The 24,473-nt window shown below is 41.4% G+C and overlaps 1 protein-coding gene across 1 annotated transcript in view; it reads right to left on the bottom strand.

Moving 5' to 3' along the window:
• Positions 1 to 6,194: 6,194 nt before the first annotated feature.
• Positions 6,195 to 24,473, bottom strand: part of rabep1 (rabaptin, RAB GTPase binding effector protein 1) — a 43,222-nt gene continuing 24,943 nt past the window's right edge. Inside the window, exons 12-18 of the mRNA XM_086309468.1 lie at positions 22,210 to 22,308; positions 19,453 to 19,593; positions 16,562 to 16,751; positions 13,578 to 13,633; positions 10,058 to 10,156; positions 9,611 to 9,727; positions 6,195 to 7,405 (exon numbers count right to left, since the gene is read on the bottom strand). Of these exons, the coding sequence (XP_086165594.1) occupies positions 7,304 to 7,405; positions 9,611 to 9,727; positions 10,058 to 10,156; positions 13,578 to 13,633; positions 16,562 to 16,751; positions 19,453 to 19,593; positions 22,210 to 22,308 (804 nt within the window). The 3' untranslated portion in view covers positions 6,195 to 7,303. The remainder of the gene's footprint in view (positions 7,406 to 9,610; positions 9,728 to 10,057; positions 10,157 to 13,577; positions 13,634 to 16,561; positions 16,752 to 19,452; positions 19,594 to 22,209; positions 22,309 to 24,473) is intronic.

Here is a 24,473-nt window from a genome sequence, read left to right as displayed (position 1 = left end):
CACAGGCCTCAGCTCAGGGCTTTCCTTAACCCTCACAGATCCAACGAAACGTGAGGAAATGTTTGACATGCAGGCTGGAAAATACAAAAAAAGTCATCAATATTTCCTCAAACCAACCAAAGCTGCTTCTGCGTGCACTCTTTCGACATCTTTACTTCTTTTACAATGGAAGAAAAGCTGTCCTGCATCATAGTTTCCATGAACGTGAAGCTTTGCGTCCAGCCTTTTCATACCAGTCCAGAACATCGCACAGCGAGCCAGCTCCGGGAAAATCATTTGCATCTTTAAAAATAATATGTAGTTGAAGCAGTGCATTCATTTTCTTTGCCAGTAAAGTAAGTAAAAAGTCTCCTTTGAGTCATCTGAGAAAACCAGTTTTTCCACATTTTCAGTTTTAGCCATATTCAAGGCACAAATGCAGACTTAGACACACGTCTTCTGACTCACATGCTGCATTTTTTTATTTTGAAAGAGGCTTGAAGATAAAGAGCAGCACTGTTTTACAGATCAGAGCACTAATAGCTCCTGATTAGCAACTTCTTATGATCAAAAAGTCTGGATTAAAAACGATGAAAAAGAATCTGCAGTCAACTGTGTGACATCTGACAGCTTTATCACCTTCTAATCCGGCCTATATGACAATCCGGGGCATGCAAAACAAAACAGGTTTGAACCAAAGCTTCTACATTTTTATGTAAAAGCTTTATCTTACTTTCTGTGGCTTTCGAGATTGGACTTTTCTCACACTTTTCTCTTCTCTCACTCTGAAAAGTTCTTGTACTTTGTTTTAAATCCTTAATTGATCTTTCCTTGTACTTTTTCAAGCCCTCAGGTCATATGACCAGTTCCTCCAACCTATACAGAAATCTAAGCGCAAGCTCAGCTGGGGGACAGAGCATTCTTGATTGCTGCCCCTCCGTTATGGAATAGATCACCTTTGCACAGTTGTCCATTTTTGAAACTCTGTTTTGATTATAGTTGTTTTTCTTGGTGTTTTCAGAGTTTTTAGTGTATTAATTCATTTTTTTCCTGTGGCTGTTTTAAAGTGCTTTTTAAATAAAGTTGGTAATTTTAGTTTTCTTTATGATTGTTGGTTGTATTTCTAAGGGTCGAGATTTAAGAAGTCTAGAATAAAACTCCTCGTGACGGGAACACATCCACCTCCATTCATCCATCCGTGTAAGAGCCTTTCCAGTTCAAGCTCACCACTCTGGAGTCTATCTCAGCTGTTATAAAGCAAGAGGCGGGGGTACACCTGGATCTGGACAGGTGACGTCCATCACAGCATGAAAATCCCTGTCGTGACAGAAAACACATGAACCAAAGCCTTCTGATGCTTGTTGACAAATTTGAGCAACTTTAGTAAAGTCTCATGTTAGAACTACTTTTACTTCAGTGAGTTAAAATGTTGTCTCACAGCTGGTTTTAGTGTACTAGTCAACTATAATAGCCCTGGTTGGAACCTCATAAACAGAAAGAGACTAACAGTGATGTAGCTGCACACTGCACACTCAGAGCCTGGAATGAGGTGAGTGCTTTATAAGTGAACAGAGCAGCGTGCCGTGTGGGCGGCACATTGATGTAGTGGTTAGCACTGCTGTCTCACATCAGGGTGGTCCTAAGTTTGAATCCACCAGCCAGCGGAGGCCCTTCTGTGTGGAGTTTGGATGTTCTCCCTATGCCTACATGGGTCCAAAGAGCATGGAGACCAGCTACGAAATATACCCACTTGTCCAAAAACCTCTGACTGTCAGTAGTAAATCAACAGTTTGGGTCACATTACAAATTTTGTGGAATGTGTCTGAGATGAGAGGTGTTTGTGGATGTCCCTCCAGGTCGCTTTCAAAGAGAAAACTGAAGGGACGTAGTTTAAATTTGGAAGCGGCGGTGCACAGTTTCTGGCAGTTTGCTCCTGAAAGGCAGTTGAAGTGCTCGCAGTTTGTCGTTCATGTCAAAAAAAATCAACATGACACTCTTTTACAGTGAAGCAAACTGTCACTCGACTTCTCGCCGACTTCTGTCAGTTTTCATGAAAGCAACACGATGAATGTCTTCCAGCAGCAGCTGTCAGAAAGTGTTAGCAAATATACCCGTGTGTGAAAAGCACAAACGGCAACAAGACACAGACTTTAAAGAGAGAAGAGATGCATGCATGACAACCAGACCGTTTTTGAACCACACTCTCATATCTAAAGAGATAGAAGATAAGATAAGATAGAACTTTATTAATCCCTCGGGTGGGTTCCTCTGGGAAATTCGACTTCCAAAAAGCACAGCAACGACCGAAGTTACAGTTACAGAATTGTTTTATATATATATATATATATATATATATATATATATATATATATATATATATATATATACATACATACATACATACATACATACATATACATACATACATACATACACACATACATATACATATATACACACACACACACACACACACACATATATAAATACAGAGACAAATATAAATAAAATATACAAAGGGGATAAATAGAATAAATAGGAATAAAAAATAAAAATACAAGTGAATTGCACATTTCAAGTATTGAGTCTATTGCACTGTTGACTATTTACAAAAAGTATTGCACAAGGTATTGTACAGTGAGGTGAAGAGGCACTACAGCTTAGTTGTTCCCCCCTCCTTTGTCCTCCTGTTTCCCCTCCCTCTCCCCTCCAGAGAGGAGTTAAACAGTTTGATGGCGTGTGGGACAAAGGAGTTTTTAAGTCTGTTAGTTCTTGTCTTTGGGAGAAGCAACCTGTCACTGAACAGACTCTTCTGATTGTTTATGGCCGTGTGCAGAGGATGCCCAGCATTGTTCATAATGTCCATCAGTTTCTTTAATGTCCTTTTCTCTGCCACTGTCACCAGAGTGTCCAGCTTCATGCCGACCACAGAGCTAGCCCTCCTGATCAGTTTCTCCAGCCTGGATGAGTCCTTCTTTGCTGTGCTGCTCCCCCAGCACACCACAGCATAGAAAAGTACTCCAGCAACCACCGACTGGTAAAACATCCTCAGGAGCTTCCTGCAGATGTTAAAAGACCTCAGCCTCCTGAGGAAGTACAGTCGGCTTTGGGCTTTTTTATACAGGTGCTCTGTGTTGCATGACCAGTCCAGTTTATTGTCCACCCACAGCCCGAGGTACTTGTACTTGTTGACCACCTCCACCTCCTCCCCCTCCCCCTCTATCTGAACTGGCAGTGGACCTTCTCTGGACCTCCCGAAGTCCACAACCAGTTCCTTAGTCTTTGAGGTGTTGAGTTGCAGGTGGTTTGTGTGACTCCATGCGACAAAGTTCCTCACCAGACTTCTGTACTCCTCTTCCTGATCATCCCAGATCAGAATGGGTTTATTGCCAGATGTTGAGGTTTACAACATTAGGAAATTGCTGCGGTGCTTCAGTGCAGACAATAAGAATTAAAGTGCTATGTAGAAAGAAAGATAGATAGAAAGATATGTGCATGAGATATACATGAGATATATACATGAGAATAAGAATTATGAGTGCTACGTAGAAAGATATATACATGAGTGCAGGTGGTGATCAGTGCCAAACATGAAATGATGCAGTGACACAGCGTAGGGTCATGTGTTAGTGGCGGGGACAATCATGTAGTTATTATTCATGTGTCCAACAGCAGAGGGGAAGAAACTGTTCTTGTGGCGAGAGGTTCTGGTGCGAATGGACCGGAGCCTCCTGCCTGAGGGGAGCAGGTCAAACAGACTGTGTCCAGGGTGAGAAGGGTCAGCTGAGATCCGGGCTGCACGCCGCAGTGTCCTGGAGGTGTACAGGTCCTGCAGAGATGGGAGTCTGCAGCCAATCACCTTCTCAGCAGAGCGCACAACACGCTGCAGTCTCTGTTTGTCCCTGATAGTGGCTCCAGCGTACCACACGGTGATGGAGGAGGTGAGGATGGACTCGATGATTGCAGTGTAGAACTGCATCATCGTCCGTGTTGGCAGGTTGAATTTCTTCAGCTGCCTCAGGAAGTACATCCTCTGCTGGGCTTTCTTGATGACGGAGGTGATGGTGGGCTCCCACTTCAGGTCCTGGGTGATGGTGGTACCCAGGAAGCGGAATGAGTCCACAGAGGTGATGGGGGTGTCAGTCAGGATGATGGGGGGGAGTGGGGCTGTGTGCTTCCTGAAGTCCACAATAATCTCCACTGTCTTCTGGGCATTCAGCACCATGTTGTTGTGGCTGCACCAAGACACCAGACGTTCAACCTCCCTCCTGTTCAACCCCATGATGGCCGTGTCATCTGCAAACTTCTGAATATGGCATAATTCAGAGTTGTAGCAGAAGTCAGAGGTGTACAGGGTGAAGAGAAGAGGGGACAGCACAGTTCCCTGTGGTGCTCCTGTGCTGCTGACCACCGTGTCAGACGTGATGTCCTTCAGCCTGACGTACTGTGGTCTGTCGGTGAGGTAGTCGGAGATCCAAGCCACCAGGCAGGGGTCCACCTCCATCCTGTTCAGTTTTTCCTGAAGCATACAGGGCCGGATGGTATTAAAGGCACTGGAAAAGTCAAGAAACAGGATCCTGACCGTGCCTTTTCCCCCATCCAGGTGTGAGTGGGCTCTGTGTAGGAGGTACAGGATGGCATCCTCCACTCCGACACCCGCCTTGTATGCAAACTGTAGTGGGTCCTGGGCATGTTGTACCTGTGGTCGGAGGAAGTTGAGGAAGAGCCGCTCTAGAGTCTTCATAAGATGTGACGTCAGTGCCACCGTCAGTGCCACCGGTCGGAAGGGGACCTATTATGCTTTTATTTTCTCTCGTACTGTTATAATGATGGATGCTCATATTAAACACATATTTACAAGCTCTAAACACACCGTTTCTGGCAGATTCGTCTTGTCTTGGCTCGGTCTTATGTCATGGTCAGCCTCACCCACCTGCTGCTCAAAGCTGGCAGCAAATCTGAAGAAACAGTGGCACTAAAAGATCTCATTTCAAACAAATGCAGATAGGCACTGTTTAAGTCGAACAAGTATTATTTTAATCATCCAGTCATGCAAAGCTATCCTACTCGGGCAGAGTAGGTAACCTTTAAATCTGCTACTAATGGTGGGCTGTGAACTTTGTAAATAAATCCAAGTGTTTGTTCTCAGCTTTTCACAGCAGAACTGTGACATTAAGCACATTTGAATGTCAGATACTCAGAAGTGTTGAATAAGGTTTGTCTGAGTCTGAACATTTAGAAACGAGAGTTCATTGGTTGGAGAGTATACTGACTGAGAGGCTGTGTGCTCAAGTCCTTTTTTAATCTGATGGGGACCATAATTTACAAAAAACTAGTGAGTGAAACTGTAAACTCATCAGGAAAGTGTTTACTGAGATGAAAGGGACTGAACGTTTATTTTTCCATTGATTTCAACATTAGGCCTCAGGTTCACGCAGGCCTAGAGACTGATAATGTAACAACCACCAGTTGCTAAAGAAAAGGCTTCCACAACAGGTTGCCGAGTGATTGCAGAAGGTTGGTGGCGGTCTCTCTAGGCCCAGTCATGCAGGCTTAGAGACCAGTGGGTGACGCTCTGCTAAACACTGGGTGCTCTGCAACCTGTTGGAAAATGGTTGCTGGAGATTGCAGGCAGTTGCTAGCCTGAAATTGATCTTAAAAAAAAAAAACAAAAAACAAAAAAAAAAAAAGAACTTCCTTGCGATTGCTTTGGTCGCTAGCAGATTGCCGTGGACGCAGTAGTTTGCATGGATTAACACCGGCTTATCTGCAAATAGTCGTCATTTAAACGTCATCATTTGCAACAAGTAGCAACCTCCAACAACTACTTGCCAACTGGTGTGGAAACACATTTTTACCTAGAGACCAAGTCGCCCCCTGCTGGCCATTATGAAGACTGCAGGTTTTTTTTTTTTTCCTTTGTAGATGTGGCAGCTAGTGCTAGCATTTATACAATTTTGGTCGTGTAGAACCAGCTGAAGTGATTTTTACTGACTGGTTTGGTGTTCTCCATGAACAATTGCAGCACCTTCATTTAGTTATTCTTGTTTTGTTTTTTTTACCCAATTACACATGAACCACAGGCCACTGATGGTTAGCCTCTGGTGCGCTGAAGTCCTTAGAGAGAAAGACCCCGACACTTAAAGGTGATTTAATTTAATTAGTAGCTTCAGAGACAACAGAATCCTCGTAGTGATGAATGAACCGTTTCTTTACGCTTTAGAAAAATCACTCATCGTGGGGACATGTCTGCGTGCCATCCATCCATCACACCTTCAAAAAGCCCGCGATAAATTAAAATCTTCAGATATACATCAAGGAAAGTCAAAAAAAGAAAAGAATACCAGGAACAAAGTGTGTGTTAAAAGCCATTACTTTGCAGTTTTAATTCTGTAATTTCCCTCATCACCTAAACATCCGTTTACCTGACATGACCTGGATTAACTAGTGTTTCTTCTTTTAATTTTTTTAAACATGTTGAGAAACACAAGTTTGAACGTGACTAATGTTTCTTCACTGTATTTCTGCAGCTTTAAAAAAAAAAAAAAAAAAAAGGTTTCTGTGAGACACTAAAGAGCAACAAACAGAGCAAAAACACAGCAGAGGGTGCTGAAGACATGAAGGGTATTGCTCGCATTTTGTTACGTTCCTTATTTTCTTATCCCAGTTAAATTATGTGCAAGTATTTTCCATCCTTCATCGTGCTGCTGTCACAGAGTTAAAAATGACCAGAAGAGGGTTGAAATGTCACAAAGAGAAAAAAAAAAAAAGCAAGAAAACTGGAGGAAAAAGGAAAAAAAAAAAAAAAACCCAAAACAAAACACGGAAAGCACAAGCAAGAGGAGAAAGGAAGCCATTATCAACCGCTTTGAGAACAGACGGAGGAAAATTTATGCATCCAATTATTTTCTATTTACCTGGAAAGAGAAGTCGCAGATGAAAAGTGCTTCAGAGGACGACAAACCTTTTTTTGGTCGAGCTAATACAGACAGTCGTATCTACAGTAGAAACGAGACAGACAGAACCCACAGGGAGAAGCACCTCCGCCCGCTCCCTCCGTCCACATTTAGTTATTTACATTTTATTTTTTTAGTAGTGTTCTTCTTCATTATTCTATCTGTGGTGTGTTCAGAGACTTCTAATGTACACAAAAGGCCATGAGCTCCTCATGCCACGTCTGTCCATGTCTCTCCAAACTCTTCCAAGGTGGTTATGGGGGAGGAGGAGGAGGAAGAAGAAGAGGAAGGGTCGGGTAATATGTTACTGGGTCGGTGAAATAGAAAGAAGGGGAAATGAAAGTGAAGGCAGTTGTCCTTCAGTGGTATCATGTGTCTGGAAGCTGATTGATGTCAGTCAAGTTGGTGTCATTGAGGATTACTTTGATTCGATCCAAGGAGTCCGCCTGTCGTATCCGCTCCAGCTGTACCTGAGGACACGGACAAACGGCGATTAATTCTCTGACACGGGAGGATTTCTCATACAGCACTTTAATGCTTTAATAATCAAATATCATCTGAAGGGAGTTCTCCACATAAAAAATGCAGAAAAGTTACTTTTTAAAAAAAAATTCCCCTCCCCATTTCTTTCTTCTTTCTAATTTTAGTACTTTTACATTTTGTTTTCTTCATTATATGTTATTTTTGTACAAGGTTTATTAGTCTTGTGACCCTTTATTCGCATATATATGGTTCATGTGTCTATTTTATAAGGGTTAGTACCTTGCATAGCCTCTCAGATCTCAGAACATAAATTAATGCAATTCTGTGAAGGTCTTTGGCGTGGATCATTTATGAACAAGTAATCCCTTTGTGGTGGAGCTTGATGTATTTAGTTACATCCTTTTATTGGACAGGACAGAGGACGCAGCAGACAGGACAGAGGGGAGAGAGAAATGGTCTAAGGTAGACTTGCACTGAGGCCTACAGAAGTGCTGCAAGTTGTCATTTTTAAACATGAACAGCAGCTAATGTGAAATAATGTGTTTATTAAAGATTAAAAAACTCTATTTAAGCCTTTAAAATTTAACTGACAAATAAATCAAAAGAAGAGTAAAGTAGCTGGTGAGTGTATATTTGAGTAAACTCAATATTTTGTGTCTTTGAGTAAGTAATGTGTTGTCCAAAGTGTTACAAAGTCACCAGTTCTTCTATAGTTTGCTGTTAAATTGACAGTGACGTCACTAAAACATTTTTTCCCCCCTCTTAGTTTTACCGAAACAAAAATATTTGCATTGTTAAAACTAACAGATGAAGACTGTGACTGAAGCTTGTGTTTTGTTTTTTTAAATAAAAATGATAAAAAATGACTAAAACAGCTCGGTTGCTTGAGGGTTAAATATATAACACAGTGACTCTTTCCATTTCTTTGCATGTAATCTTAAAACCCGGTTAAAAGCAGCTGTGTCCCTTCTCCTTCATAATGCAAAGTCATTTTATGGTTTTACACTTTGGTCACCTCGGCCATCTAAAGCTTTGCCCTACATGTGTTTTATTTATTTTGACTTTTAGTTTTTCCATCCCTCCTGTAGCGCCCTTAAACGTGCTTCTTTTAAATGTTGTGCTACTTTAATAACTCACTCAGCATCTGGCCTGGGACAACAGCTGGAAGGCAAGCATTTGGAATATTTACAGCGGTGTTACAGTTGTGATACTGCAGTGTCTTGTAGCGTGCAATAGACCGCTGGTTGCGACCACAGCTACAGTCACTGCTCCCTCAGTTGTGGCTGCACCGGCTCAAGCCTGCACCGCTGTGTTTAGAAAGATACGTCGAGCAGCTAACTCTCGAGCTCTGTGGCTGACCACAGCCGGGACTGACTGCAGATCTGATTGTGACTGCAGCCAGATGATGACAGCTGTCCCCGCCGCTGTGGCTGCTTTGTTTGTCATGACTCAGGCTGTGACACGCCGACTACATGCAGCATCAGAAGCTGTACTGAAGCTACTGCGCTCATGAGGTCCTGTGGTGTGTTTGTAATACATGTGCTACAGACAAACCACAGTTTACTCAGCAGAAACACACGTTCAGAATACCACAGATTCACACCAAGCTACATTTCAGGCAGGTAGTGTATAAACCCACCAACTGTACACATGAGGTAAAACACAGGAGGGGTCTGCAACAACCATGAAAACATTCCCCGTCATGACCTTTTGGGGGCTCTGAAGATTGTCAGAATATTTGCTGGTAAAAAAAATTTGATGTAAATCGGGTAAACTTCTTAACTACAATATTTTCAAATAAAATCTAAACATCCTGCATTAAAATTAAAGACAGTATTCACTCTTTGTGATACATTTTCATAATGGTTTGGTATATTTACTGGCTTGTTGTGTTTTATTTCTGTGTTTTTGTTTTTAAGACAGTTTTTATTAATAAATGGACGCGTTCCATATATTTCTCCTCTGATTTTTACCTGTTATAGTCGACTGAGAAGCTTCCAATACATATACATAAAGTTGTGGTCAGAAGTTTACAGATGTTATTTATATGCACAAACAAAGAACCTGAAGTCAACAAATAAACTCAGAAATTTTTGGCTTCACGGTTCTTCTGTTTGGTTGAATGTAAGCTGAACAACTCTAACTGGCTCGTTGTTGACCTGGTGGAGGTTAAACAGACAGTCGCTGCTTACCTGAAGGGTCTGAGAAAGTTTCACAAAGTCCTTCTGAACCTGCTCGCTGACGTCCAGCTCGGTCTGCAGCCGCTGGGCTTTGTCTTTCTCGTCGAGGACTTGATTTTCAAGTGCACTCTACAAGGACATGCGCACACAGGTTCGTTCAGAAAAGCTACACAGTCTCAGTATTTAAAATAAAATCCTAAAGTGAAACAGAAACATCACAAAACATCTGCTGAATATTTTTACGGGTGCTTTATTTTATATCAAACAGACAGGGCCTCATAAAGCTGTCAGTAAACTGCTGTCGTGACACGAGGTTGGGATTTTACTGATAAACTGTATAAAATCCCACAACAGCCGGGTTAGATGACGATGATGATGTTACTGATCGAGTTAAAGTGACTTTTTGGACAGGGGTGGTTGTGGTGGATCAGCAGATAAATGTGCGTGCCAAACACGGACCTTTGCAGTGGTGAGCTCTTTGAGCTGCTGCTCCAGGCTGATCCTCAGGCCCTGGAGGCTCCTCAGTGTCTCAGTCTTCTCGGCCAAACTGCTCTCCAGCTACAAAAACGATGTAACGCAAATAATCAGTCGACAAATAAATGAGATGCAGAGATGTTGATAAAAGATCAAGGCAGATTCTATGAGCAGTGGTAAAATTAATAATACGGTTTAAAGGCTTTGTTCATGGATTTTTGCCCACTGTAAACGACATCTGACTATATCATATCAGCACTGCATTTTATTAAGTACGTAAACTTTATAGCTCTTTATCTCAAAAAAGTCCTACATGTGCAATAATTGCAATGACTGAACAAATGATAATTTCAATAAATGCAAAATAATGTGCCACCTACAGGACTTGAGTGTCTCAGTGGGAAAGTACAAAGACATTTGCTGGGTAGATTAGTGGCTTTATGTGTTGAGGCTTTTTTGGTCTCTTTAGGGCAGGGGTGGGGAACTCCAGGCCTCAAGGGCCGGTGTCCTGCAGGTTTTAGCTGTGTCCTTGATCCAACACAGCTGATTTAAATGGCTAAATTACCTCCTCAACATGTCTTGAAGTTCTATAGAGGCCTGGTAATGAACTAATCATTTGATTCAGGTGTGTTGACTCAGGGTGAGATCTAAAACCTGCAGGACACTGGCCTTTGAGGCCTGGAGTTCCACACCCCTGCTTTAGGGGATTCCTATTGGCCTAACATTGGTAGAAAAGAGCTGCTGTGCAGATTTTTTGATTTAAACATGACCGTGCCTGGAGAAAAAAGCCTTTTTTCTTTTCTTTTTAAGAGAGTGCTTCTTTGATGTTTGAAAATATGTGTTTCGCTTGGAAAGAGCAACTCAAACAACAGTTCAAACAACAATTCCTGGAAGCAATCTTATTACAGGAAGCGCTCCTTCTTAAAAAACGGACCCAAAACAAATATTTATCTTCCGTCTGTGTGTGTTATTTCTCAGCTAAGTTTGTTTTGTCTCACGGGGAAAACAACACCAGTTTGCTGCTAACCTCTCTTTGTTGTGTCACCCCATTTGCAAGATTATAGACCAGGGGTGGGCAACTCCAGGCCTCTAGGGCCGGTGTCCCTGCAGGTTTTAGATGTCTCCTTGAACCAACACAGCTGATTTAAATGGCTAAATTAGCTCCTCAACATGTCCTGAAGTTCTCCAGAGGCCTGGTAACAAACTAATCATGTGATTCAGGTGTGTTGACCCAAGGTGAGATCTAAAACCTGCAGGAAACCGGCCCTCGAGGCCTGGAATTGCCCACCCCTGTTATAGACCATATCTGCAGGGTTTCCCCCCTGTGTACGATCTGAGTGGACTAATCGGTCAAAGCCGATTCTCACCATCTGGAAATCTTTTGAAATATGAATTACTGTAAAGTATTTTCTTTTGATATACAGCGATATCCAAAAGTCTTGAGCCACCCCTTATTTCTTTATAGTTTGCTGGGAAAATGAGAAATAGGTGCAAACATACCATGTAAATACAGTAAATACAGTACATAAGGGACATTCTAACTTTCTGATAGCTTCAAAGTCAATACTTGGTGCGACCACCATTATTCTTCAACATAGCTTCAACTCTCTTAATTTCTGTAACTAGTCTTCGGGTGTCTTTCTTTAGGCTTCTTGAAGGACATTTAAAGCTGTTCTTCGAATGTTGTCTTCCTTTTTTTCTATGCAAGATCCTCCATCTTTTTTTAGACTGGCCACAGAAACTTACTGCATATAAAACCTCATCACTGATTCTTAGTCCAGTTCTTTTGTCATTTAGTATTCCTCTGTCTCAAATGCATCTCAGGTCCTGTGTTAAGGTCTTTGCTGGATTTGGATATGACTTTCAGATATAAGACATGCTGTGGAGGTTGTTTTTTTTGGCCTGTCACTTCCTCTCTTGTGCTCCATTTGTCCACTTTCCTTAAATATTTTAAAGTACACACTGCAGACAATCCTGAGATATGCCAAGTTTACAAAAAGTACCATTTTATGTCTGTCAAACTGTTATCTTTGGCATTTTTCAAAGAAAATATGAAATGGAAACAAATTTGTGAAAAGCTCCTTGCAACAAAAGGCTTGAAGACAGAGTAAAACTGGATCTCTGTGAAGTTGTCTGTGCACACAACACTCATTCATCCGTTGATTTAGTTTTAATTAAATTTTTTATACTTTTTTGATTTGATTTTTTAATGAATCAAATCATTCCTTTGAAAATGATCAGGTGCAAAGACAGGACAAAAAGTGGGTGAAAAAGCAGCTAATATCCAACAAAAATTTTGAAAAACCTTCAGAAAGCCCAAAAAACGATTGTGCAAAATCCCTTGAAAAATAATTCAATGGAAGTCTCCATGGAAGCAAAATACAAAGAAACGAGAAAGAAGAAGAAAAGGGAAAGACCATCTCTCAACCATATCTCAATCTTGAGTGACAAGATGCAAAAAATTCAGCTAACGTTTGCTCAGATTGGTTAACTGCAGTAAACTAAGGCATTAATTTTAATCCCACGAGTCCACAGAGTGAAGCAGATTTCCTCAGTCTGCACGCCACGCTGCAGAATCCGAGTTATCTACAGAATCTGAAGACAACGTTCATCTCTGCTAATCCTTCTTGGTCACAGCACCCAGGCTGAATGACTTCATAGTGTAAAACCCCTAAATACCTATTTTATACCTTTCTATTTTTTAAAACGTACTTGTTTATACAACTGTGACGATACACAGTTACATTGCTGCAGTTAAACAAAATGCAACTGATACTAGAAGTCCTATGTACTTTGCAACAGCTAATTTGCAACCTTGACCTTGGTTAGGGTTAGAAGACCTTAACAACAAAAACAATGACAGCAATAATAATAAATAATAACAGTAACAGCAACGACTATAAATAAATAGAGACATTTAAGAAAAAACATTAAGAATGACAAAAAAGCCATTTCAGGGATCACAGATTTGCTTTTCTTTAAGTCATAATTTTGCTTTTGCATTAAAAATGTTAAAATCAGTTAATATTTTTTATTTAAAAGAAGACTGACCAAATGTTTCTTTACATTTTGGTGACGAGGTTTAACTTACAATCCTCATTAATAGTTCCCCTTGTGTTTACTTCCTGTTTGAGATACTCAAACAGGAAGGTCAGTTAAAAGAGAGTTTCTCACAGTTTTTTCACTACACAAGTTACTCCAGTAAAACTGGAAATAACGTTGAGTTTGGTGAGTATGAGTCAAACAGCGAGGAGGCTGGTGCCCCCTTCTATATCATAGTCATTTGATCCAAGTATTGATCAGTGCAGATTTATTTATCAGGATGAGGAGAATGACCTTCTCTGTCCACACACAGGTTAGATTAAAAGAGTTGCAGGTACATGAAAAAATAAAAACCTGTGCATTTCTCCCACATCTACATTAGTATTTTGATTTTTAGCATTATTTGAAGCACATTATCCAAATCTTTTTCCTTCACTGCATGACAATTTCACAGAAGACGTACCTGTTCCTTCTCCGCTTTTATTCGCTCCAGCTCCGTCTTCAAACTGGAGAAAGACGCTGTGGGAAGAAGACATCATTAGAGGATCACACGGCGCTCATCTGAATCTCAAAGCCCGGATATTCTCTCAGGAATTATTACGAGATCCCCTGAAAGTTATGAATAATGCAACAAAGCTGCTTTGCCCGGAGCTGCTGTGTGTGTTGAGCTCAAACGAGCGCACAACTAAAAGAAACAAACAGCACAAGCATGAAACACTCCAGCTGTTAATGACTACACTGACTCACTGGCCACTGACAACAGAACCAGCACCAAAAATCATCCATCAAGTGGAAGCACTTGTGTTTAAATAGAGATAAACCTCCTGGTACGTTGTAAAGAGTGTGTACTTTCTTCAGTCAAAATCTCCCAGAGAGAGAAGTCTAAAGCAGCGCAATGCAAACAGTTCGGTTTTACAACTAAAACAGGACATTTAGTTTTATCAGTCATCAGAAAATGAATTAACGACGAGCCCTTTCATAATGTGTACATGAACCAGCTGTTAATGCAAACAAAATAACATGATTACTGGGTCTCTTGCTCTAAAGCATTAAATCAGATGTTAAATATCTCCTTAACCTCTGAACTTAAGCATGACAAGGGATAAAGGATCCGTTAAAACACACTTGGGGGGGAAAAAGCAGCTGTCATATAAATGTACCGTATTTTTCGGACCATAAGGTGCACCAGATTATAAGGCACATTAAGCGAAACAACAGTCAGATAAGTCAAACTTTACTCAACTTATGATTGTTTTTTTTTAAATGTGCTTATCATTCCTGCACCGTTTCCTTCATCTATGAAAGATATTCTAAAGCCGTGACTTTATACACTCTTTATGTTTATGGAGTTTGTGCAGACAGCTCTACCAGATATTTATCCTGTAGTTGGCTGGTTTAAAAGGGAGGTATTCCCTGAAACTGCATACAGAGTAAAGTATTACGAAATTAAATCAAATGAAAGGAAAAGCAGCAGGTTTGTCCACAGCCTGTCACAGCACATACCTCATGATAACTCTCCTCTTTGCTCAAGGTCTGTTAGTTATGACTCACTGCAAATCATCACAATGCTATGGCTGCAAGTAGAAATCCCGTTCATGATAACATGTATAACTTCTAATGCGTTATCTTGTAAAATGAAAGATATAGCAACACAAGGTGTTTACATTCCCTAGTGCAACAACAAAACAAGCACAGACACATCTGAGAGGGAGAAGAGCCCCTCAGCTCCCAACGGTGACTCCCAAAAAGAGCTGCTTTATCTCTGTGAACGTTTTTTGTAAGAAGAAAATGGTTTCTCTTGAAAGGTGGAAACACAACAAACCTGTCTCACCACTTCAGCCCTAGTGGGAGTCGTCCCTTGAGAGGGTCGTTGATTTATCATGTGCCTCATCACATGAGCCAAGGTGTGGGAAAAACAGGGAGTGGGGCATTATCAGCAGAGGTTTCGGGTGAAACCATTGTGAGATCTCGCCTCACCCTGTTATGTGACTTGTTGAGATCAACTGACACAAGATGTGAGTGGGCGTTAAGTGTAACCAAGGTAACATCCGACCCCACTTTCTGAAATCCATTTATTGTGGCGGGAATGAACTTTGCATAACTTCCGGGTCAATCTGCTGCATCTTCCCTGCGTCACCGCTGCTGCAGTCTCTGTGGTTGGCGTGCTTGTCAGAAGTTGACTAATTACTGACGCCATATTGCTTGACAGTGTGAAATAACCCGGCTGATTCATTCAGCGTTGTGCCTCCACTTGATGGCGAATCGGTTACTTTGTTTGTTTATTATAATAATGAAAATGCGGAGCCGCAGTCGCGCAGTCGAAACACCGGTAAACTAACACTAGGCCAGTGAAGCTCAAGTTTAATTACTGGTTTTATTTATTGAATACCTGTTGTTTTTGGTTTTTCACTATGGGCGAATGTTAAATGAACATTTCCAGAGTTGAGTCAACGATTTGATTTTTGTCCATTTTGGATGTTTTTTGTTACTTTTTTAATTGAATGCCAAAACAGCCTATGGGACTTTTGAATTGACTTAAATTCCTTCTAGATTATTGAACTTGTTGCACAACACTTGAAGGTTAGACATCCTAGTTTCAGTAAACTAGGCGGTGCGCAAGGTCAACACACAGCAAGGTACATTTTTGAAATAGCTTAACAAAACAGATAAGGCCTCAGTCACACAGGCCTGCAGACCTGTCAGCAACCATCTACCAACCATAAATCACAAGGGAAAAATTAGTATCCTCAGACCAGTTGCAAGTGGTTGCAGGAGGTTGTTGGCAGTTGCTATAGGACGTGCACGGTGGACGTGCACGGTGCTCCACCAAAAACCTCCTTGCAAATGCTTTGGTTGTGGTGACAAGGAGTTTGCATAGAATGAAATGCAGACTTGTCTGCAAACCTTTGCAAACTACTTGTCAAGCGGTGGTGAAATTGTGAGAAGTGTGACGCAAACCTTAAGCAGAGAGTATTTGCCTTCAAAATAAAAGCTGCATCTTCTTAAATGTTTTGTTTGGTCAGGCACAAATTTTACGTGAAGGTGGATGTTTTCCGTTTTAGGTTTTTTTGGTACACCACCCAGCACAATCACCAACCTATATCAACCACTTGCCAACCAGTCGGGGGACTGGAGGTTGCTACAAAGAGGCTAACTGGTCTCTAGGCCTGTGAAAACTACATTAAAAACATGTGAGGGGAAAGCATCATGTTAAATGCTGACTGCATCATTAGTCTGCCAACTAAGTCATCAACGCACACACATGCAGGCAGCTAAAGTGAGCTTGTTCAAACTGCTGATCATACCTTCCAGGATGTCTGAATGACAAATGGGGAAAAACAAAAAGCAGAAACGGAAGATCGTTTAAAAAGGTAGCAGTTAAAACACAAATACACACCCTATAGCTGATCAATGATTTAAACACAAGTTGATCGTTCAGAGTCTCACCTATTTCCTCCTTACATCCCTCGATCTCCAGCTGCAGAGTGTCCTCCAGGTTCTCCTTCAGGCACTGCTCCGCCTGGATCTGCTCCTTCAGAAATAAGATCTCAGCCTTCAGCTTCTCCTCCATGTGATCGGCCGACGTCCGTAACGCCACCATGTCCTCACGCAACCGCAGCACCAGGCCCTGGAGCTCCTGAAGAAGAATCAACGAATAACTTTACAACCACCAATGTTGACATCCCCGTCACCTCCGTCGTATACACAACATTTTCTTCTGATGTGATGCGACTGTTCTGCAGGAAATGATCAGAAAACCTTAAATATCCAGGGTACCAGTACGTACTTCCATTCATGTCACAGACATTAAATTAGTGCAGTTTGCTGTTAAAAATATAATATATATATACACTCTGCAATATTGATTCGGCCTTTATATTAAATATGGCTATCGTCTGTATAAATTAAGTTACGAGAGCTTAAAATGCTGGAAAAAATAAAATTTCAGTCACTCTTATGTACGTAAAACATGATATATGTAGGATGAAGGAAACCAACTGCATGGCTTCGCTTAAACTAAAGTTATTGTGTATAAAAAGTGGGCCAATTCTGATTGGGTTAGATGGGAACTTGTTTTTATATTTGGTTGATTTTATATGGAGTTACTCAGCAGTAGCCAGACAGAGGCATACTCTCCAGGGGGCCAATTTGTAACCCGAACACTGTATTTCTACCATACTTTGCTGAGTTATTGTGTTTGAAAGGACTCTATTTCACCATGACAAGTTTTATAAACCTCTTTTGGAGTACTATAAACTGCTGTGGCCTGTTTTGGTTTCTGAGAAATTACTGAACTTCTTGGATCATATTTCTCATTTGACAGGTACCCGAAACAACACCTGTAGAACACAAATTTATCCAAGCACACACGAATGATTAAAACAGATACCTGTACATGGTCATAAGCCATCGCTTGACGTCTAAGACTGTTTACATTTGCAAGTTATGTGACAGCTGGGAGAGAGAACGGGCAGTTAAATGACTCAGAGCAGCGGTCTAGACGTCCAGCTGTCAAAAAAGGAGACTCAGCTGATGTGGCGCTGATGGGGTATGCGCTCAAAAACCACTCAGTTATTGGGTCACTCCTCCCAGCCCCCCTCCGTTAATGGTTTTTGACTGGATGGTGCTACAGATGTTTCTGATTGTCGAGGTTTTTTACGAGATAAGACACGTTTATATTTAAACGATGCGACTGAATCCAACTAGTAGTTAGTGCAAATTAACGATTGCAGTAATGGATATCCACGAGGCTTTTGAATGCATAAATCTGCCTCTGCTCGCATCATGATGAATGCTTAGAAGCACATTTAGAAGTGGAAAACCACTGAATGAATTGCCCATCACATTAACACGATTTCTGGTATCCAACAGTAGCTGAAAAAGAATGCACACCTACTATAACTGGAGGAGTTCTGGCTCTCACAAAGCAGATTTAAACGATTACGTTTTAACCACCAACATGTTGCGAATGTCACAAGATCATCAGCCTCCGCTAAAACATGAGTCCGCTCTCTTTTGTAATGCTGAAGAGTAACTCAGCGTGAGGCTGAGAGTAACAGTGTGGGAGGAGATGTGTGTTTGAGGCGGGAGGGCAGCCCACAGACGTATAATAGATTTATGTGTGCAGCAGACTTTTTTTCCACCTCATCAGATCAGCTCAAAGTAAGCAGCACTGCTGTTAATCACCGAATGTGAGCTGGTGGAGCCACAGAGGTGTTACCACTGAAGCAATTAGCCGAGCGCTTCACTGCAGGGATCAGTCTGTGTCACTTTTATCGCTGTCTGTGGCGTGAGAGCGGACAGAGCTGCTCACGCTGCGACAGCTTTTAAATGAACAGTTGACTCTACTGACCGAGAGCAGCAGGCTGTGAAGGTGCTTTTATATTTAAACCCTGCATCATCTGTATTCTTTACCAGCTCAGGCTGGGTGGAGATGATTTACTTAAAAGTTGGAGAAACCCGGCGTAAATGTGGAGGAACTTTATACAAGGAAAATGCTTGTATAAAGACAGACTTGTCTTCTTAAAACCTGGCACAAAGTTTAGATTTGAACATCAAGCAGCATCATCCAACCTGCTGATGTATTAAGAAGCATCGTCCACTAAAAGCACTTAACAGAAAGGCTTGCATATGGGGCTATCGAAGACAGGCTCAGATTTTTACAAGGTGATTTTTTGGAGGGGATTGTTTTAATTATTTAGTCTTTTGGTTTAATAAGTGCAGTCGAACTAACATTCACCGAGCTATCTGGACTCTTCAGATTTCAACCCAATACTTTTCCTTGCACAGAAACTGTCTTCAGCAAACCAGCAGCGAATGGGAGCAGGTGATAAGGTTGTTCCATCTAAGCACAAGTGCAAACTTCCCTCATCCCGGCCTCCTCTTCTAATCCTCTAGCAAATCCTGGGTTGTCCTCCAGGGTCCTCTCCCAGTAGGACATGCCCGAAACACCTCACGATGAGGCATCCAGGCATCCGGCGCTATTCCCTCTTGAATGCCCGGCTCCTCACCTCATCTCTAAGGAAGAGTTCAGCCACCCTTCAAACTAAACTCATTTCCCCTGCCCCTGCATTTTTCAGTCATCACCCAGAGCTCATGATGGTAGGTGATGGTAGTGATCTCGTTTTAGGAGCCAGAGAAATACTGTTTGTTTGTTTGTTTTTTTACTTAAAGTCTATCCAAGTGTAAAGAACTGCATAAAAGCTATAACCATGAATAATTTCAGAGTAAACAAAACTACAAATCTAGACTTTAAACTGGTCTTTGGACGCCTCCTTTCAGACACATTTCAATAAGTACCACTGAAGTGTTATGGATGGTGCTGAGGCTGCACGTACTTGAAGAGTAGTGGGCATTTGGAAGTCTTCTTGCTGCTGCAGTTCTAAATGCAGCCTGTGCTTCCCCTGCAGACTCTCGTTATCTCTCTGTAGTCGACTTAGCTCATCTGCCACCTGCTCCCTGGACTTCAGCAGCACCGCCTGAAACAAACAAGCACAAAGAATAAATCCTCTCGTCATGTGTCACTTTTTTTTTTTTTATGGCGCCTCCTGCCATATGAAACCATCAGCCCGTGAACATATGTGAAGAGTGACTCACAGGCCAGTGTCTGCTTTTAGAGCCACCTCCACCTAAATCTCCCTGCAGAGCTAATATTCAGCTAGGTGTAGCTCTATAAATTAATTTATGACGCTACGACTTCTGCACATCAAAGCCACCAGAAGCAAAGGGGATGCCTCTCATCAGTCGAAGACAAGACTGTTTGCAAAGTCTTTCAAGTTACTTTGATGCCTGTGCTGATGCAGCTTGCAGAGGCACATTCATTATTGAGAATGCTTCTGTTTCAGGTGCTTCCTGCTTTTCCTTTTGGACAATAAGCTCGGAGAAGAAATGTACCTTGCTTAGAAATGCACTTCACATATTGACACAGAGATTTTTTGCAAAACCTCTGTACAGGAGCTGATATGTAGATTCGGACAGATGTATTTAAATTTCCTTTATAGAAGACTAAATAACTGCATCTCAACTGCAAATACGGAGGTAGGGACGACAACTGATGTTGCATGTTTATTCAAATTTACTTACAAAAAAAAAAAAAAAAGCAATATGGGAAAACATCGGGCTGATTTAATGACTTTTCAGGGTTTCCACTTGTGAATATAATGCTCCAATATGTGGATCGGATATGAGTCTGATCCCGACCTAGAAATCATTGACCATGGGCTAACAGAGCAGAGAGCTAACAACAACTAGACATCAGTGTGGAGATATTTTACACCTGCTACACTTTTTCTTTGTATGTTTTTTTTAATTAACTGCAAACTGTGGTCAAAGTGAATCAACGTGAGTGACAGGCTCGGATGAGACAATGCTTTCTCTCACACTCTCATCACGTTCATGTAACACTTGCAGGAAGCTTTTAGAGCGCTGACAGTAACATAACATGCTGTCAGCACCTCGCACAATATTTCACTTTACTTTCTTGTGTCTCTTGTCATCTCCGCTCCACACACGGTGCATTGATAAGGGCAACGAAAGAAGAAACTAACAAGACTGTAATTAACATCCGGATTCAGTTCATTAAAAGATATTATACTAAGAAATACGCACTGATTCAATTTTATCTGCTGACATGGACTCAGTCAGTCTTAATGTTTAAAGCGACACCAGTCTGAGACTCAGCAATTCTTCATAAAATAAAATCAACCATAAATACATCAAATAATGTAAATTTATTGAGTTGGGTTTTATTAGAGAGAATAAAGTGCAGTAATAAATGACAACGGGCCCAGGATCCATCATAATTCACTGGTTATTGTAAGGTGGGAAATGCAGAGAGACAGTGGTAAGGCTTTTTGTCACTGGTTGGCTGTATTGTCAACAATTAATTCTATCTTGAGCACAGTTTGGGTGATCATTTATGCCAAGGTCTCTAAAATCTGATCGATGCTGTAGGAGGAGCAGCGATTCTTGTGAACTGTGGAGGGTCAGATGGATGCTTTGCCACAGTACAAGCTCATTACGCTCGTTATGCTTTGCAAGTGCTAATTTCACCGGGATTCTACACACTGCTGTTATTTACAGTCACACCAGCGTCTCAGTGTCCTGCACATCCTCACACACACACGCCGGCACGTGGAGCTGACAGAGAGAGCAGAAAATAAATCATGTCAATCAAGACAACGACAACATGTTTGTTACCTAAGTGTCGTAAAAGGTTCCCAGCAAGCAATACACAGAACCAATGTAACCAGAAAGGAAAAAGCGTAATTGTTTTCAGTCTTGTGAGTTCACTGTGACCACAGTTTGCAGTAAAGTAAAAAAAAATGCTGCAAATACACAAATAAAAGCTGCTGGTGCAGCGGATGTGAAATACCACCAAACTGTTGCTGCTTGCGGCAGATTGTCACCTATATCTGATCCAACCTTTTGGATGTCACGTTGGACAAATATCCAGTAAAAGCCTGCTCAATTGTGACCAATTAACACCTTGAATACATAATATTCATGTGCTGACATTTCTTAATCATTCAAGATTAAACTGGTTATTAAATAAGCCATTGGGTAGTTAACTGGTTAGTTTAACTGATAAATGTTGTGCTGTACTTCAAAAACACTAAAACTTTTAATATTTTTGTGTTTTTGACTGTTTTAAATCAAATATTTTGGAGCTTAGCACTGTTTTTGATTGGACAAATATTGGGTCTTCTTAGGATTCAGTGCTGACTTAACACTCTTTAATTTTACTTAGTAATGCAAATAACATTTTCTTCAGCTGTGCACTTTTGCTGCAGACAGGAGCAACTTTTTGACACTGAAGCAAAATATTCTTTAGCCACAAGCTCTGTCACATCAGCAAATATTTGTAGTGTGGGAGGAACAGTGAAGTTACTTCTGTAGAGGCAGAAAAATGCAAATCCAATCATTAGTGCCTCTGAGGTGCAATTCAGTCTGGCAACACGTCGAATAAGTGACCGAGAGTCTGTTATCTGAGCATTTATTTAAATATGTGCAGACTTGCCAGAGCTGATATTAAGATCCAGACACAGCTGGCAGGAACAGGCGATACATAGCTCACAAATGAATATGCTGCTCACCATCTGTTCCTGTGTGTTCCTCTTAGCGTCACTGAAGGCTTGCTGTAGTGTGCTGAGCAGTGTTTCTGATTCCTGGACTCTCTGCATGAGGCCAGATACCTACAACACACATGCACAAAAAAACAACAACCCATCAATAAGACAAAAGCAAGCAGGCCACAGTTACACAGACATGCAATAGTTCTGCATAGGGCACAAATTACTTGAAATAGTGAGATCATAGGTTCAGGAACTAGTACACTAGTTCGAGCCAGCTGTGGGCAGTGCTGCACTAAATTAACTTCTGGTTTTAGAAGTGACAAAATGCATTCACACACTTTATTTTTCTTTTTTTAAGTTGGTGGTCAATGTGACACGTTCTGCAACAAGAAAATAATGAGGTTCATGTAGGGGCAACACAGAAGCAACATGCCGCTCTCAGGTACGCTGCAGGATGGCTGCACAAATGCAATCAGATCTCAAAGAACATAGAAAAAAAAGTATATTTCTCCAGTACTTTCTGCAAGAGAACTGCCTTCCCTACAAACTGCATTTTTTTAGAAGTAAACCCAATAAAACACCTTCATACTGAAGGCAGACAGTGCATTTTCATGACTCTCTGAAAAGTGCATATGAGTGTGCAGAGAGCATGACTGCACAGTTTGTTGAACTGATTTGCTGGAGGCCTGAGCTGCACCCTGGGGTGTGCAGAGCAGCAGCGTTAGATAAGAAAGAATCCGTTATCACACATCATCCTGTGGGCAAGTTAGCAACAACAGTGTGTTCGAGGATATTAACAATGAAGGGCGATCACATCCGCTCCACTCGACACTTAAAAGCTTCCCTTTTCTCATTTGGGCAGAGACAGTTAAGTAATGAAGCAGATTCTGGGAAAGCTTTTCTACATTACCGCTCTCATGTTTTCTTAAAGTGCGAAAATATTTGTCTGAACCAGTGACATCTAGTGATGTGTAAACGTTTTGGACATACTGGATGCTTCATTTCTACAGAGCCTAACTGGTAACACGGGTGGAAAATCTAAGTGTAGAAATTAGTTCAGTCAACGTGTTTGTGAGGCCACAATATGCAGAATATCTGCAGGGCTGTTATTACTCATTAAGCAGGGATGAAAGTTGGAAAACGTGCCGTTCACAGTGACGCTGCAGTTTTAAGTAAACAAAGGAAATGCACTCGATATAACAAGTGTTAAGCCATATCTATCACTTATTTAATTCAAATGTGTGCGAACGCCTCTTTAGATGCATGCAGACATATTTCGATGCAGAGGCTACCCAATCATGTGATCAGTGATGATTCTCAGGCAGAATAGGGAAAAGGATGAGTTGCTGCTTTAACTGGAGGAGTTTAAGTATCTCCCAGGGTGTTCCTCACAAGTGAGGGAGGGATGGAGCAGGTAAGCAGCAGACTGATGGGTGTAGCATTGATGAAGATGTGTTGTGGTGAAGAGAGAGCAGAATAAAGGCGAAGATGTCAGTTGATTCAGTTACACCTGTAGCCACAAGCAATGGATACTGAAGGAATCAGATAGTGGATAAGATTCCTCTTACAGGTGGCTGGGCTCTCACTTACTGAGAGGGGCAAAAAAAGGCCAGTAACCACTGGGTAATTAATATATAATGCAACAGCACAAGCATAAACGCCGGTTACAATGTCGGCCGCTTACGTTGGTTACATCGTAGGCTCTACAAAGACAACCCAGAGTTTGTTTAATATACAGCACCATGAGGCGACTATTCGCAGAAAAAATTAGTGACTGACCGACTGAGGTGTTCCTCAGGGCTCAATAGAGTCATACCAAAAATTTCCCCTATAATTGTAATGTCTGTTAAATTACCCAAGAAAATTATACAGAGAGCAATAAGTGTTAAGAGATGTAACTGCCAGCTCTGCAAACCACCTGTAAACCACCACCTCAGTGTTGTAAAATCAAAGATGCAGTTGTGGTTCTTCTCGTCATCGCACTCACAGGATTGAATAAAGAGGCTAAAAGCTTCAGGCTCACAACTGCTGGCCATGCTGCTGTTGCCCTGGTAACAGATGAGAGAGCTGATGGGACTGGGCATATTGACGTACAGATGTATAGGATTTATTTGGTCAACGGGGCGTCTACAGGTATACAGAAGTTAAATTTAGGACTTTTTTGGATCTTGTACATGAACAGACAAACACGTATGAAACTGACTTTCTGTGGATCTGTGAATGAATATTAATCAACTACAGCGACAGCAACAGTCAGTATGGGTGCCCTGGATTGAGCAGGTGCA

This window comes from Aulonocara sp. 'chitande type north' Nkhata Bay, linkage group LG10, assembly GCF_057382095.1.
Source record: "Aulonocara sp. 'chitande type north' Nkhata Bay isolate Kocher_YH1m ecotype deep benthic linkage group LG10, A_spYH_male_GT1.1, whole genome shotgun sequence".
Classification (NCBI taxonomy): domain Eukaryota; kingdom Metazoa; phylum Chordata; class Actinopteri; order Cichliformes; family Cichlidae; genus Aulonocara; species Aulonocara sp. 'chitande type north' Nkhata Bay.
The sequence above is the reverse complement of the archived record's forward strand: the minus strand, read 5'-3'. Positions and strand labels throughout refer to the sequence as shown.